Raw genomic sequence first — 17,923 nt, 5'->3', positions numbered from 1 at the left:
TTCCTCTCTGACCCAACTAGGTGAACAGGAGATCACTCTGGCCCTGAATTCCCTGCAGTACCTTCCTTCTGTAAAAGGTGATCTCCGGCCCAGTCCGAAACAGGTCCAGCTCTCGCTTGAAGGAATTCAGTGAATCAATATACACCGCATAAGATGGCAGCCTGTTCCAGAGGTCCACTATTCTCTGGGAAAATAATCATCTCCTGCTATAAAATCTAGATCTGGCCTTAATCAACTTAATTTTGTGACCCCACCTGGTCCTGCCTAACCTATTTAATTAGAACAAGCTGTCAACTGGAACACAATCTGTTTCCTTTATTATCTTATAAACCTCAATCAGATCACCTCTAAGTCTATGCTTCTATAAAGTGTAGAGTCCCAACTCTTTTAGCCTATCTTGATAACTAAGATGCTTTAGACTGGGAATTAGTCTAATGGCCCTCCTGTGCACCCTCTCCATAGCTTCAATATTACACACCATGTGAGAAGACCAAAACTGGACAAAATTGTGTGCCTTGTCTTATACTCAATTGTCCTATGGATACACCCCAACACCCTAATTGCCCTAGCTATCGCTCCATGGCATTGCTCATCTACCTTTAAGGATGTATGCACTAGAATGCCAAAATCTCTTTCTGTCTCCAACTTCTTTAATGCTTTTTCCTGAAGGGAGTATGAATGTTAAGCAATTGCCCTGCCCACATGCATAACAATGCACTTATCTAAGTTATGCATCATTTTCCAGTCATGAGCTCAGTCTCCCAATATATTAAGAGCTTCCTGAAGAAGACGAGCGTTATCTACAGGACTAATACTCGCACGGATCTTGATATCATATTCAAATTTACAAATCGGATCCCCAATCTATATCCAGATCATTAGCACAAATAGTAAAGAGCAATAGTCCCAACACCGATCCCGGCGGGACACCATTGGTAACGAGTCTCCAAACAGATCCAAATCCATCTGTAACTACTTTTTTGCCTACGTCCTACCAGCCAGTTCTCAATCCAGCATTCACATATTTTACAATGAGTTGTACTGTGCACTATAGAATTGTAGAATCATAGAATAATACAGCACAGAAAGAGGCCATTTGGCCCATCATCCTGCTCTTTGAAAGAGCTATCCAATTAGTCCCACTCCCCTGCTCTTTCCTCATAGCCCTGCAAACTTTCCCTTTTTAAGTATATAGGCAATTCCTTTTTGAAAGTTACTATTGAATCCGATTCCACTACCCTTTTAGGCAGCACTTTCAAGATCATAACAAGCCGCTACGTAAAAAAAATTCTCATTTTTCCTCTGGTTCTTTTGCCAATTAGTAAATCTGTGTCCTCTGGTCACCAACCCACCTGCCAGTTTCTACTTATTTACTCTCTCAAAACCCCTCTATTAAATTTCCCCTTAACCTTCTCTGCTCCAAGGAGAACAACCCCAGCTTCTCCAGTCTCTCTACAAAACTGAAGTCCATCAGTCCTGATATAATTTTGGTAAATATTCTTTGCACCCTCTCCAAGACCTTGACATCCTTCCGAAAGTATTGTGCCCAGAATTGAACACAATACTCAAGCTGAGGTATAATCAGTCATTTATAAGGTTTAGTGTAACTTCCTTGCTTTTGTACTCTATGCCTCTATTTATAAAGCCAAGGATCCAATATGTTTTTTAACAGCCTCGTCAACTTGTCTTGCTACCTTCAAAGATTTATGTACATACAACCCCAGGTCTCCCTATTTCTGCACCTCCTTTAAAATTGTACACTTTAATTTGTAATATCTCTTCTCATTCTTCCTCCTAAATTGCATCACTTCATACATCTCTGCAATAAATTTCACCTGCCATGTGTCTTCCCAGTCTGTCTATGTGCTCCTGAAGTTTGCTACAATCCTCCTCATTGTTTATCACATTTCCTGCCCCCACACCCAAATTCAGGTAATTAATATACATCACAAAGAGTAGCGGTCCTAATAACAGTGCCTGGGGACACCACTGTTTACATCACTCGTGTCTGAAAAAAGCGGTTCACCACTACTCTCTTGTTGCTGTCTCTTAGCCAATTTTGTAATTAAAATGTTAAATCAATATTCTTAGCAGGCACCCTTTCTATTTCATAAGAAGTTGATCAGATTTGTTTACATTTATTTTTCACCAATTTTGATTGTAATTGTCTGATCCAACAATCCAGAGGCTTAATCTTAAGCAATATTCCTGAATTTACCTTACCCATAACATTCAATATTTTATTGACTTTGATCTGGTCCTCAAACTGTATTCTTTATACACCATAGAACTTCAGCTACTTCACATAGTGCCCACTATGCCAATATCGCAAAAAATTATTACTAGTCAAGACTGATAGCGGGGAAGCACATCATTTGATATTGGAACACCATAAAAAAATCTAACAATGAGCACAGGTAATTACAAAGGTATGAAGTCAGAGTTGGCTAAAGTGGACTGGGAAAATAGATTAAAGAGTAAGACGGTAGAAAAGCAGTGGCAGACATTTAAGGAGATATTTCATAACTCTCAGCAAAGATATATTCCAGTGAGAAAGAAAGACTAAGAGAAGGATGAACCATCTGTGGCTAACTAAGGAAGTTAAGGATGGTATCAAATTGAAAACAAAGGCATACAATGTTACTAAGATTAGTGGTAGGCTAGAGGAATGGGACATTTTTAAAAACCATCAAAGGATGACTAAAAAAATAATGAGAGAGAAGATAGATTATGAGAGTAAACTAGCAAGAAATATAAAAACAGATATTAAGAGTTTCCACAGGTATATAAAAAGGAAGAGAGTGGCTAAAGTAAATGTTGGTCCCTTGGAGGATGAGACTGGGGAATTAATAATGGGAAACAGGAAAATGGCAGAGACTTTGAACAAATATTTTGTATCGGTCTTCACGGTAGAAGACACTAAAACATTCCAATAGTGGATAATCAAGGGGCTATAGGGAGGGAGAACTTAAAACAATCACTATCACTAGAGAAAAAGTACTAGGCAAACTAATGGGACTAAAGGTGGACAAATCCCCTGGACCTGATGGCCTGCATCTTAGGGTCGTAAAAAAAGTGACTGCAGAGATAGTGGATGTATTGTTGTAATCTACCAAAAATCCATGGATTCTGGAGAGGTCCCAGCGGATTGTAAAACCGCAAATGTAATGCCCCTTTTCAAGAAAGGAGGGAAACAGAAAGCAGGAAACTATAGACCAGTTAGCCTAACATCTGTCATTGGGAAAATGCTGGACTCCATCATTAAGGAAGTAGCAGCAGATGTAAGTGGTTTCCCTTAGGTGTTTTCGACGCACCTCCACTTTACAATTGTTCTAGAGCTGGGAGTGATTACTGTACTGAACAGATGAATGAGTTAGGGATGAATACCTTGGTCTCAACCGGCAATGCTTTTATTAAAGTTAAAACACACACCTGCACCCAGTAAAAGCACACACACCCTGGTGTGTCAAACAAACAAATGCAGTACAATGCACAGTCTGGCCCATCTAAACAGGCCTCTATAGCGAAGTACCCACGTCTAAAACCTCCTTCAGATTTGATTGGCAGAACACACGATACCCCCTCACACCGTTGCTGTGATGTTAAAAGATCCGTGTTTAGAGATGATGCTCACCGATTTGTTGGCGTACTCGCTGCTTCTCCTGATGAAAACGTGTCTCTTCTGGTTTCTTCTCTCCGTTCCACACGGAGGGTTTGGTTCTTGTAGAGGCGAAACATCAAGAGCAAGAGAGAGATGCTGTGGCCACACGGCCTCTTTTATACCCCCAGTTCGTTGTCTTTTCAGGCCAAATAAAGTTTGTTGTTGTTTCGAGGCTTCCTGTTTGTGTGTCTTCTTCTGGCCCAATGAAGTTTTTTCCTTTGTTTCGAGGCTTCCTGTTTTGCCAATGATGGGTTTTTGCTTCTGACCGGTCTGGGCTTAATGGTTTTCTATTGTTCTGGTATCTCATCCAGATAATGGCTCAATCACTGATCAGTTCATCTGATCTACCTTTGACGAGTTCACATTGCTTAACAATGGGCCCCCCATTTGCCCATCACCTGCAATGAATTGCCTTATCTTGGCCATTGTCTTCCCAGACAACACCTGCCCATCATTCTAAGTCCAACATGGAGAAGTACCTGGGCCTCTCCCACAAACAGCTTCCAGCTTTTTTCTGCAGTGAGAAAAATATGTCCAACAAATCCTTGGGGATTAAAACGCAATGTCCAGATAATGTCCAACAAATCCTTGGGGAGCCGATGTTTACACAGACATTTAGAAAATCGTAATGCAGTCAAGCAGAATCAGCATGGTTTTATGAAAGAGAAATCATGTTTGACAAATTTGCTGGAGTTCTTTGAGGATGTAATGAGCACGGTGGATAAAGGGGAACAAGTGATGTCGTGTATTTGGATTTCCAGCAAACATTTGATAAGGTGCCTAATAAAAGGTTACTGCACAAGTTAAGAGCTCACGGGGTTGGGGTAATATATTAGCGTGGATAGAGGATTGGCTAACAGAAAACAGAGAATTGGGATAAATGGGTAATTTTCAGGTTGGCAAACTGTAACTAGTGGGGTGCCACAGGGATCAGTGCTGGGGCCTCAACTATTTACAATTTATATTTGTAATGCCTGTAGCGCCACACTGTGGACCTACGTGTTACTGCAGCTAGTGCTGTTGAATAAAGAGCAGGCCACCTGACCAGCAGGTCAGAAGTTTCCGGAACCTGTAGCCATCTTACTGGTTGTGTGTTATGTGCTTCCCTGAAGATATCACATTATTAATGCCTTGGATGAAGGGACCGAGTGTAAAATGTAGCCAAAATTGACGATGATGCAAGGATAGCGGGGGGGAAAGCAAGTTGTGAGGAGAATGCAAAGAATCTACAAAGGGATATAGATAGACTAAGTGAGTGGCTAAAAATTTGGCAGATGGAGTATAATGTGGAAAAATGTGAGGTTATCCACTTTGGTAGGAAAAATAAAAAAGCAACTTATTATTTAAATGGGGAGATATTACAAAATGCTGTAGTACAGAGGGATCTGAGGGTCCTTATACATGAAACATAAAACATTAGCATGCAGGCACAGCAAGTAATTAGGAAGGCAAATGGAGTGTTGCCATTATTACAACGGGGATGGGGTATAACAGTAGGGAAGTCCTACTACAACTTGGGTGAGACCACACCTGGAGTACTGTGTAAAGTTTTGGTCTCCTTATTTAAGGAAGGATATATTTGTATTGGAGGCAGTGCAGAGAAGGTTCATGAGGTTGATTCCTGAGATGAAGGGGTTGTCATGTGAAGAAAGGTTGAGCAGGTTGGGCCTATACTCATTGGAGTTTAGAAGACTGTGAGGTGATCTTATTGAAATGTATAAGATTCTGAGGGGGCTCGACAAGGTAGATACAGAGAGGATGTTTCCCCTTGTGGAGAAATGTAGAACTAGGGGGCATTTCAGAATAAGGAGTCGCCCATTTAAAATGAAAATGAGAAGGAATTTCTTCTCTGAGGGTTGTGAATCTTTGGAATTCTCTACCCCAGAGAGTTGTGGAAGCTGGGTCATTGAATGTATTTAAGGTGGAGATAGACAGACTTTTGAATGATAAGGTAGTTAAGGATTATGGGGAGCGGGCGGGGAAGTGGAGTTGAGGCCAGGATCAGATCAGCCATGAACTTATTGAATGGCGAAGCAGGCTCAAGGGGCCAAATGGCATACTCCTGCTCCTATTTCTTATGCTCTTATGTTCTTAAACAGTGATAGGTGGAATCATCCTGATATGTGGGGCCCTGATTTTATTTGAAAAACTTCATTTTTTTATTCTACAAACTGTCAGATATGAGATATATTTGTGAGCATTTCCTTTCATTTTAGGGTCAGAACTCATCTATTAACGAGTTTAAGTTTGCTTGCATCTGATCCCTTCAATTAAATTAAAGCTGAGTTATTACTCCTGGCTATCTGTTTTAGTCTCTTGAAATGCTCCATCATTACAATATTGAATTGCTCATATTAAATACTTTTGTTCGTGAAGTAAAATGAATATGTATTTGTTTCCCATTCAAAATAATGTTTCATTTGTTTAAGTGTGATGCATGCCTATTGTTTTGACTTACGTTGCAATGTTATTGAAAATGAAACAGGAAATGATTGTGTGGGAGGAATATAAGCATTGATGTTTAAGCCATATAGTCTAGGAATGTCCAGGTTCATTCTTTGTTATGTGCTAAATTAGCTCACCCCAAATCAGGACAATGGTAGTTGCTGTTAGAATTAGATGCAGAAACTCTGGGTCAGCGAGTAGCAAAATCATCCAGACTCCCTACTAACGATCACTGTCCCAATGACTCCTACTGGGAAGCGTGTCAATTATGTGGAAATGGGATCAATGCCAGCTGCAATGTCCATTCGAGTTGAATTGCCCCATGCACTGACCGCCTGGGCTTACATATTTAAAAATTGAGACTTGGTCCAGTTATGGGGGAGATGGACTGATGCCTTTAACCATAGGAAAATGGATTGATAATTTATTTTTAAATGGACCTATCCTTTAAACCAATTAAAAAGGCTTGCATTTATATATCATCATCATAGGCAGTCCCTCGGGATCGAGGAAGACTTGCTTCCACTTTTAGCATGAGTTCTTAGGTGGCTGTACAGTCCAATACGAGAACCACAGTTTCTGTCACAGGTGGGACAGATAGTTGTTGAGGGAAAGGGTGGGTAGGAAGCCTAGTTTGCCGCACGCTCCTTCCACTGCCTGCGCTTGATTTCTGCATGCTCTCGGCGACGATACTCGAGGAGCTCAGCGCCCTCCCAAATGCACTTCCTCCACTTAGGGCGGTCCATGGCCAAGGACTCCCAGGTGTCAGTGGGGATGTCGCACTTTATCAGGGAGGCTTTGAGGATGTAACACCTATTCACGACCACCGGATGTCCTAAAGCTAATTGTTTGAAGTGTAGTTACCGTTGTAATGTGGGAAACACGACAGCCAATATGCACACAGCAAGCTCCCACAAATGACCAGATATTCTGTTTTAGTAATAAATGGTAAGTATTGCAGGGAATCGAATGCAGCCAGGGTGATCTCCTAGACTAGTTTCAATCGCCTGGATGGGTTGGAGAGGAATTTTCCCAGATTTTCCCCCCCCCCCCCCCCCCCCCCAGTTGGCCTGGGTTTTCCCAGGAAATCACATGGCTCCGGTTGGGGTAGAATGTGGAATGTTTTGGTGTAAGGGGTGTCGCAGTTGTGTGGGGTGGACTGGTTGCTCTTTACCTTTCCGCCATTGTCCATTGTTTTATATGTAACTTTCAGGGCTGCTGACTGAGGGCCATGTGGCTCCTTGTCGACCGGCGCGGACACGATGGGCCGAAATGGCCTCCTTCCACACTGTGAATTTCTATATTTCTAATAAATGTTGGCCAGGACACCGGGGATAACTCCTGTAACTCTTCTACGAAGTAGTGCCATGGGATCTTTTATATCCACCCAAGAGGGCAGACGGGTGCCTCGGTTTAACGTCTCATCCGAAAGGCGGCACCTCCGACAGCGCTGCACTGGAGTGTCAGCTGAAGGGTGTGAACACAGAGGTGAGGGTGCTCTCAGCTGAGCCACTGGCTGACACAATTAAAGCAGTGCTAGTTGGGGTAGTTGTTGTGGGATTTGAACTCGGGGCTCGCGATATCATTAGTCCAAGTGCTCTACGTTACTCCTCCAGTAACCTAAGCGCTGCTGCTTGTGCTGCGGTCCAATGACCATTGTTGCAAGCCCAGCGCGAGTTTGGAGGGAGGACCAGCGAGCGTGGCTGGGGCGCGAGGGCGTGCCCTTTGTTTTGATGACGCGGCGCTCGTAGCTAAGCGACGGGCCTCCCGAACAAAGGATGGCGCGGGCGGAGAGCGGAGGCCTCGCTCACTCACCATGGCAACGGCTGGCTTCTAGGCCGCAGCGACTCTATTCATATAAACGTTTAAAAAAAAGAGAAGGAAAATTAAAGCGACCGAGAGCCGGCCACCCCGCAGGGGGCTGGGGACATTAACCTTCTTGGTCAATGCGTTTTTGTTTCTGTGACGGGGAGGAAGCGAGCGATGAGAAGAGACTAGGAGGATGAGGAGCAGCTCCAGCCTCCTGAACTTGGCTTCGTGCCTGGCCCTGCTTTGGTGCGGCTCGCAGTCGAGCAAGACGGTGACGGTGCTGCACCACAACGACACGAGCGAGGAGGAGCACGCCCTCTGCCCGCCCCTGTGCCGCTGCTACGTCAACATCCTCTCCTGCCACCCGGAAAAGCCGGTGGGCTCGCACTCGCACGACGAGGTCGCCTCCCCTTTCGAAACCAACACCACGCCACAGTCCGAAAACGGCTCGCTGATGGAGCACACCATGGAGGCGCTCAAGCAAGTGCCCCAAGGCATCCGAGGCACCATGTCTGGCAACGTCCTAACACGGTTCACCGTATTGTAGGTTTTAGTCATTGTCTCTTTTTTTTTTGCAAACTTAATGAACAAAAACACATATGAACTGGGATTAAGTTGAAAACGGTTCAAAATAGGTTTCTAAATCCAGGTTCGAAAAACTACTTAAGTATCACAATGCCATGCATCTCCACCCCCATTTTACGTGAATATGTGAAAGAAAAGACGCAAGCAATCCACCCAGCTTACTTCATTCTCAGTGCACCTGTTCTACCCCACAATGTAGCATTGTTTCCTGTCCCCAAACCATGTACTTCTATGCTTTGGTGAATTGGAAAACAATCTTGGCTCCCATTTTTACGTCGACGAGCAGTAGTTTTGTACAGACAACAACACTGGCCATGTAATTCGGGTGATTGCTAAAACCCCTGAGGAGTGAGGCCAACTCTTTCCCTAAAGTGCACTATGAATCCAGTATGAATACTTTAATTCAGTCAGTTTTTATGGAACTGTGGTGCTTTATTGCACAAGTCAACATCATAAAAAAGCTAGCTGTTGAGTTTAGTTCATACCTTTTGTTTACTTTCCAGCCCCTTGATTTAAAAAAAAATACAAATCCCTACTTATTTGTGTGGCATACATCTTTCTCCCTGTACACACCATACGATTGTGTGTCAAGATGCAAGGATGCCACATTGCCATTTTCAAACAACTTGCTTCCAGAGGAGAGGAATCCAATATATAAATTTTAGGCCTAGTGACCATTCATTGGCTCTATTCATCATGCTGCTACAAGCATCAGTTTTGACAGAATTTCATATGAAGCTGCTTATGCATTGTGAGACTGGGTATTCTGGGTATTTTCAGAAGTTGGTCCGGGGGGCGGTGGGGAGGTTACAAGAACAGTCAACTCAGTTCCATCTAAATATAATATCTTAGATTTATATCACACACTTATTATTTGGCTATGGCCATTGTTAATAGTTAGACCTGGGTATAATGGCAGGGAATAAAATACACAAGCTTCATTTCATAAGAGAGCTGCTTAAGTAAACTCCTGCCAAGGATTTTACAAGGGAGAGGTGTTAGAAAAGTAGCCTTTGCCTGAAGATAACGTTCATGACTGATAGAGATTTTGCAGCCCTACAAAGGAATTATATAAATAATTAAATAATATAATAAGTAATACATTGATAAAGTTGGTGTATCATTGCACAAACATTTGAAATTGAGGAATTCACTCTAGATGTGTTGACTGCTATGATATTCTACTTCATCATGCCCCTTTCAAAGGTTTGTCAGGTACTTCACATCTGTATAGAACGTTGTTATTCATTGTATGACCTTAATGGACCTTCCTTGCGAATGACTGTGGATTACAAACTTACCATGAAGATTCATAATTACCATAAAACTAAGATCAGAGTGGAGTGAAGAAAAAAATTGTATGAAAAGGATAATTTACAACAATTGCCTATTATCCCTGTTTGCATGGTCTGCTGGTGGAAGAATTGGGGCTAAGGACCGACATGGAGTTATGGGGCAAATGTGTTACACTGGTACATGAGTCCAAAAGGTTGTTCAGTTAATTTAAAAACATGTTGTTAGTGTTCTACCTGTAACTTGATGAATGTTCTTGTGGGAAGTCCACTATCCACACGTCTAACTCAAATACTTGTATTATATTCTCAACTGAAAATCAGAAATCAGCAAATATTACTGCTAAGAAAGGCTTTTGATAAGTATGTTAAAAGTAAAAGAATAATTTAAGACAAAGTGGGACTGTTCAGGGATAAAGTGAGAAACTAGTTCATAGAATCATAGAAGTTTACGGCACAGAAGGAGGCCATTCGGTCCATTGTGTCTGTTGGCCAAAAAAGAGCTATCCAGTCTAATCCCTCTTTCCAGCTTGTAGTCCGTACTTTTTAAATGTGATGAGGGTTTCTGCCTCTACCACCCTTTCAGGCAGTGAGTTTGGGACCCCCACCACCCTCTGGGTGAAAAAGCTTCTCAACTCCCCTCTAATCCTTCTTCCAATTACTTTACATCTATGTTCCCTGGTTATTGACCTCTCTGCTAAGGGAAATAAGTCCTTCCTATCCACTCTATCTAGGCCCCTCATAATTTTATACACCTCAATTAAGTCGCCCCTCAGCCTGCTCTGTTCCAAAGAAAACAAACCGAGCCTATCCAATCTTTTATCAGAGCTAATATTCTCCACCCCTGGCAACATCCTTGTAAATCTTCTCTGCAACCTCTCTAGTGCAATCATAGAAACATAGAAACATAGAAAATAGGTGCAGGAGTAGGCCATTCGGCCCTTAGAGCCTGCACCGCCATTCAATGGGTTCATGGATGAACATGTAACTTCAGTACCCCATTCCTGCTTTCTTGCCATACCCCTTGATCCTCCTAGTAGTAAGGACTACATCTAACTCCTTTTTGAATATATTTAGTGAATTGGCCTCAACAACTTTCTGTGGTAGAGAATTCCACAGGTTCATCATTCTCTGGGTGAAGAAGTTTCTTCTCATCTCGGTCCTAAATGGCTTACCCCTTATCCTTAGACTGTGACCCCTGGTTCTGGACTTCCCCAACATTGGGAACATTCTTCCTGCATCTAACCTGTCTAAACCCATCAGAATTTTAAACATTTCTATGCGATCCCCTCTAATTCTTCTGAACTCCAGTGAATACAAGCCCAGTTGATCCAATCTTTCTTGATATGTCAGTCCCGCCACCCCGGGAATCAGTCTGGTGAACCTTCACTGCACTCCCTCAATAGCAAGAACGTCCTTCCTCAAGTTAGGAGACCAAAACTGTACACAATACTCCAGGTGTATTACCAATACCAAGGCTCTGTACAACTGTAGTAACACCTCCCTGCCCCTGTACTCAAATCCCCTCGCTATGAAGGCCAACATGCCATTTGCTTTCTTAACCACCTGCTGTACCTGCATGCCAACCTTCAATGACTGATGTACCATGACACCCAGGTCTCATTGCACCTCCCCTTTTCCTAATCTGTCACCATTCAGATAATAGTCTGTCTCTCTGTTTTTACCACCAAAGTGGATAACCTCACATTTATCCACATTATACTTCATCTGCCATGCATTTGCCCACTCACCTAACCTATCCAAGTCAATCTGCAGCCTCATAGCATCCTCCTCGCTGCTCACACTGCCACCTAACTTAGTGTCATCCGCAAATTTGGAGATACTACATTTAATCCCCTTGTCTAAATCATTAATGTACAATGTAAACAGCTGGGGCCCCAGCACAGAACCTCGTGGTACCCCACTAGTCACTGCCTGCCATTCTGAAAAGTACCCATTTACTCCTACTCTTTGCTTCCTGTCTGCCAACCAATTCTCAATCCATGTCAGCACACTACCCCCAATCCCATGTGCTTTAACTTTGCACACTAATCTCTTGTGTGGGACCTTGTCGAAAGCCTTCTGAAAGTCCAAATACACGACATCAACTGGTTCTCCCTTGTCCACTCTACTGGAAGCATCCTCAAAAAATGTCAAACATGAGTTCCCTTTCACAAATCCATGCTGACTTGGACCTATCATGTCACCTCTTGTTAATACGGATTCTTTTTCCCTCAATCTGTTTCAGCGAATACACTGACACACGAACACCAAAGCAGCTTATAACAAAGCAGTCTTTATTATTTGTTTCACCGGCCGGGACTTATCAGAACAAAGGAACGCTCTCCCTCAGAGTGCGTCCACTTCCCTCGGACAAGCCCCGTTACAATGTAGGGGCGCAACGGTTATACACTTTCAGTATGTAATACAATTGAGGGACATTCAGTTTACCCTATCCTTTGTGATCCCTCCTTCCCTTTGTCCACTCATGAGCCGATACCTGGCCTTCCTTGCCCAATTAGATACGGGCAAGTGGTTATAGCAACTTTTTCTCACAAAGAGCTTTCTCACCCAATGCTTGTAAATGTTACAATTTTACTGGCGTGACTAGTAACTAAGACCTTGAGCGAGTCTGTTATTTGTGCTGATGTTGTAATATTTGCAGTCTGACATTCTTTTAGCTATCCTTCCATGATTCCTTTGTTCACTTCACTGTCTCTATTGCTTATACATTTTCACACATTCTCATTCCCCCCTTTTATCATTCCATGATAACCCTGGTGACTATTCCAGGAGTATTGCATTCAGCCGTTCGCACTCTCTTTCCTGATCCTCCTTGTCGAGTAGGTCTTTAGTTTGCTGGATCATAACCCGGGAGCCCATGGCCACAAGAGGGTTTGCTAACCTTGCCATCATGACTTTACAACAAAGGTTAAAGCAACCAATAATCAAGCAACAGGTAATTATTACTACGGTGAGAATAATTGCTCCATGCATTAGATACGATCCCCAGGATCCACCTAACAGCCAATCAAACCAGCCCACTCCTGCAGGGGTGGATAACTTCTTTACCTCCCTTCTTATGTGATCAGCGAGATTGGTTATGTTTTCTGAACTATCGAGGATGTAAGTGCAACATTCAGATCCTATCAGGGTACACGTTCCCCATTTCTCAGCTAACAGATAATCGAGGGCCATTCGGTTTTGTAATGCCACGGTCCGTATTGCTATCATTTCGGCCGTGATGCCCTCCAGAGCTTCAGCAGTATAGTTAGCTATCTGTTCCAATATCCTCTCTAGGTTCTGTACTTCATCCATGGTGCATCCTATCCCGAATGGGAACATCATGACCCCAAAGAACCTTTCGATGGGGGTGAGGGCTCGCCTGTGTCGGCTGGAGGCATGTGCTTCCGCCAGGGTACGTGTTTGCCGCACAAATGGCACCACATATCCCAAATAGCAGGACCCTGTCCATCGCCTAGGCAACCAGGGATATGCCCTATGCCCGCACACAAAATACGTGCTGTTATACGCTGCCTTTTTATATATTGTGTTGGGGTCCCAAGACTGGGCCCACAGACCTCCACCTGTTTTATTCGGAAGGTGAGAGAGGATAGTGACTCGAGCATCTGTTGTGATGTTGAGGTTGTGTGGGCAATCGCTGTACCCTATGATATGTCCCTTGCTACTGGTGTCATTTCGGGTTAAACATATGGTCCCGGTTGGCCTCCCGATCCCCGAGGTATTGGTCAGGACTAAGAATGGGGGTTCCTTTTTATGGTCATAGGGTAGTTGGTACCATCCCTGGAACGTTTGACTAATGGGGTACCCAGCACTCTCCCATTTGGTGACGTCCCCATGGTTATCCACACGGTAACGGTATGATGCTCCTCCTGCCCTCCGTGATCCCTCTCTTGACCCGCCTTTCATCTTTCGTATTTGCATTGGCCCCCCTCCTCTCATGCTAGTCTGGCTCAGAAGCCACTTGACAGTCTCAGTTAGGGTCAGTGGAACGGGGCGCAAAGGAATTCCCCCTTTGGAATGTATAGGGATATGTGAGCACACCCAGCAACTAGAAAAGTTCCCATTTCGCGCATAAACATAAGACATATACAAAAAGGTGTTTACATGGAACTCTCGCTTCAGTCTCTCTTCCCACGCGCCGCACTTGATGTACACCAACGCTACTATACAGACTGTGGCGCACACACACAGTTTCATCTTATCGCTCTAGGTTAACAATTACTCGAGAACAAAATGTTTCTTGTAGCGTCTCTAAGGGCAAGGATAAATAGTCCGAATATTTTGCTGATTCAAAGAGTTTGGTTTTCTCGCCTCTCTTCTCAGGTCACCGTCGGTGTAGCTGGTTGTGTATCACTACGGGCAAGGGTTCAAACTGTTCTCCTCGGGACCCACTCGGTTAGTCGGGACGCTCCTAGGAATGACCGTATTCAGCTATGGAGAAGAGAAAGTCTGGAACAGAAACAGGGGTTAGGACAACCAGTAAAATAGGTTCGTTAGAGGGTGGTGAGCTTGCAGTGGTGCAGGTGAACCCAGGCACTTCTCCCCTCAACCTTAGCTGCAGTGGGGGTAGTAAGTAACACCTGAAAAGGCCCCTCCCATCGTGGCTCTAATCCTTTCCGAATCCATCAGGACATACTTCCCTGGTGCCACGAGGGACGATTCGGGCAAAACTGGGAGGTCGAGGTGAGCATCTCGAACCTGGTTGTGGGCTATTCGCAGAGCCTGAGTCAGAGAAAGAACATAGGTGGCCATTTCCTCAGTCATGTGGTGGAATTGGACAGTGGAGGGGACATTCTGATTCCAGGGGGTCCTAAGGGGCCTACCATAAATGACCTCAGCGGGGGTCAGTCTAGCCTTACCGGTGGGAGTCGTTCGGATCTGGAATAGGGCTATGGGAAGGAGTTTGAGCCAATTGAGTCCGGTTGATGCTACCAGTTTTACAAGCTTGGTTTTAAGAGTTTGATTAGCATGTTCAACTAGTCCCGCAGCTTGGGGTCGGTAGGCACAATGCAACTGCTGGTTAATGCGCATCTGGGAACAGAATTCTTTGTTCACTTGGCCAATAAAGTGAGGGCCATTATCGGAACTCAGTCGAGCTGGGATACCATATCTAGGAACAATTTCCCTCATTAACACCTTAACAACAGTTTGAGCCTTATTGTCCAGGGTAGGGTAGGCTTCGATCCATTTGCTAAACACATCTACTATTACTAACACATATTTGTAACACTGAACTCTTTGCAACTCAATGTAGTCCAACTGCAAGGTCTCAAAGGGACCTTCTGGTGGGGGCGTCTTACCCCAATCACAGGGGACTCCCTTCCCTAGATTATGCTGTTGGCAAACAAGGCAGCGACTACTGATGTTCTGGGCCAGCGCCTGGAGTCTAGGGTGCCACCAAGTGGCCAAAAGCGTGTCACTTGTTGTCCTTGCTCCACAATGAGTAGCAAAGTGCATACATTCAATAACCCATCGGGCCAACTCGTCAGACATGCAAGTCTGTTCCGCGGGAGTGGTCCAGAGTTTAGAAATATTGTCATAAGTACATCCATAATCTTTCCACAACAGTTTATCTTTATCTTTTTCAGGAGCGTCCTCCTGTGCTTTAATGACATCTTGGATGATTGGCATTGGTTTTTCCGAGGCTGACTTATCTTTTGCAATGTTTTAGTCTGACTCATCTTTTATCCATGCATGTCGAGGTCACTCCGTGAAATTGGAGGTCAGGGTTAGGTAGGGTTTGTGGATTCCCCACTGTGTGGTACATTGGCTCTTTTGCCACAGGTGATGGTGCTATGGCTGTGCACTGTACTATCTGTATCTGTCTGGTCCCGTTTTTTAAAATCTCTTTCAGCTTATTTATCTTAGCCTTTTAACTCTTCAATTTGTTTTGTTTGAGTCAAGTATTATTACATAAGCTAGTTCTATTTTATTCTGACGATCCCACCATTTCCTTTATCTGTCAGGTGAGTCTTTATTCTATTAAGAAATCCAAATTAATAATGTTCAGTATAAAACGGCTGTCAATGGAAAGGGTTAACTCCTTTACAGGTTTGTAAGAAGACCTGATGTCATAGAAACATAGAGACATAGAAAATAGGTGCAGGAGTAGGCCATTCGGCCCTTCTAGCCTGCACCGCCATTCAATGAGTTCATGGCTGAACATGCAACTTCAGTACCCCACTCCTGCTTTCTCACCATACCCCTTGATTCCCCTAGTAGTAAGGACTTCATCTAACTCCTTTTTGAATATATTTAGTGAATTGGCCTCAACAACTTTCTGTGGTAGAGAATTCCACAGGTTCACCACTCTCTGGGTGAAGAAATTCCTCCTCATCTCGGTCCTAAATGGCTTACCCCTTATCCTTAGACTGTGTCCCCTGGTTCTGGACTTCCCCAACATTGGGAACATTCTTCCTGCATCTAACCTGTCTAACCCCGTCAGAATTTTAAACGTTTCTATGAGGTCCCCTCTCATTCTTCTGAACTCCAGTGAATACAAGCCCAGTTGATCCAGTCTTTCTTGATAGGTCAGTCCCGCCATCCCGGGAATCAGTCTGGTGAACCTTCGCTGCACTCCCTCAATAGCAAGAATGTCCTTCCTCAGGTTAGGAGACCAAAACTGTACACAATACTCCAGGTGTGGCCTCACCAAGGCCCTGTACAATTGTAGCAACACCTCCCTGCCCTTGTACTCAAATCCCCTCGCTATGAAGGCCAACATGCCATTTGCTTTCTTAACCGCCTGCTGTACCTGCATGCCAACCTTCAATGACTGATGTACCATGACACCCAGGTCTCTTTGCACCTCCCCTTTTCCTAATCTGTCACCATTCAGATAATAGTCTGTCTCTCTGTTTTTACCACCAAAGTGGATAACCTCACATTTATCCACATTATACTTCATCTGCCATGCATTTGCCCACTCACCTAACCTATCCAAGTCGCTCTGCAGCCTCATAGAATCCTCCTTGCAGCTCACACTGTCACCCAACTTGGTGTCATCCGCAAATTTGGAGATACTACATTTAATCCCCTCGTCTAAATCATTAATGTACAGTGTAAACAGCTGGGGCCCCAGCACAGAACCTTGCGGTACCCCACTAGTCACTGCCTGCCATTCTGAAAAGTCCCCATTTACTCCTACTCTTTGCTTCCTGTCTGACAACCAGTTCTCAATCCATGTCAGCACACTACCCCCAATCCCATGTGCTTTAACTTTGCACATTAATCTCTTGTGTGGGACCTTGTCGAAAGCCTTCTGAAAGTCCAAATATACCACATCAACTGGTTCTCCCTTGTCCACTCTACTGGAAACATCCTCAAAAAATTCCAGAAGATTTGTCAAGCATGATTTCCCTTTCACAAATCCATGCTGACTTGGACCTATCATATTACCTCTTTCCAAATGCACTGCGATGACATCCTTAATAATTGATTCCATCATTTTACCCACTACCGATGTCAGGCTGACCGGTCTGTAATTCCCTGTTTTCTCTCTCCTTCCTTTTTTAAAAAGTGGGGTTACATTGGCTACCCTCCACTCCATAGGAACTGATCCAGAGTCAATGGAATGTTGGAAAATGACTGTCAATGCATCCACTATTTCCAAGGCCACTTCCTTAAGTACTCTGGGATGCAGTCCATCAGGCCCTGGGGATTTATCGGCCTTCAATCCCATCAATTTCCCCAACACAATTTCCCGACTAATAATGATTTCCCTCAGTTCCTCCTCCTTACTAGACCCTCCGACCCCTTTTATATCCGGAAGGTTGTTTGTGTCCTCCTCAGTGAATACCGAACCAAAGTACTTGTTCAATTGGTCCGCCATTTCTTTGTTCCCCGTTATGACTTCCCCTGATTCTGACTGCAGGGGACCTACGTTTGTCTTTACTAACCTTTTTCTCTTTACATATCTATAGAAACTTTTGCAATCCGTCTTAATGTTCCCTGCAAGCTTCTTCTCGTACTCCATTTTCCCTGCCCTAATCAAACCCTTTGTCCTCCTCTGCTGAGTTCTAAATTTCTCCCAGTCCCCGGGTTCTCTGCTATTTCTGGCCAATTTGTATGCCACTTCCTTGGCTTTAATGCTATCCCTGATTTCCCT

At 44.0% G+C, this 17,923-nt stretch overlaps 1 protein-coding gene across 6 annotated transcripts in view; it reads left to right on the top strand.

Annotated features, from left to right (window-relative positions):
- The window catches only part of LOC139264683 (leucine-rich repeat transmembrane neuronal protein 1-like), a 386,994-nt gene that overhangs the window by 21,599 nt on the left and 347,472 nt on the right, over window positions 1–17,923 (top strand). For 5 of the 6 annotated variants that reach the window (XM_070881586.1, XM_070881583.1, XM_070881584.1 and 2 more), the window contains exon 1: window positions 7,805–8,458. The exons of the other annotated variant lie outside the window; for it this stretch is intronic. In XM_070881586.1, coding sequence (XP_070737687.1) covers window positions 8,109–8,458 — 350 coding nt within the window. In that variant the 5' untranslated portion in view covers window positions 7,805–8,108. Of the gene's footprint in view, window positions 1–7,804; window positions 8,459–17,923 lie in introns of those variants that run through there. 6 annotated transcript variants of the gene reach the window in all.

The sequence above is a fragment of the Pristiophorus japonicus genome, chromosome 5, assembly GCF_044704955.1.
Source record: "Pristiophorus japonicus isolate sPriJap1 chromosome 5, sPriJap1.hap1, whole genome shotgun sequence".
Taxonomy (NCBI): Eukaryota; Metazoa; Chordata; class Chondrichthyes; family Pristiophoridae; genus Pristiophorus; species Pristiophorus japonicus.
The sequence above is the reverse complement of the archived record's forward strand: the minus strand, read 5'-3'. Positions and strand labels throughout refer to the sequence as shown.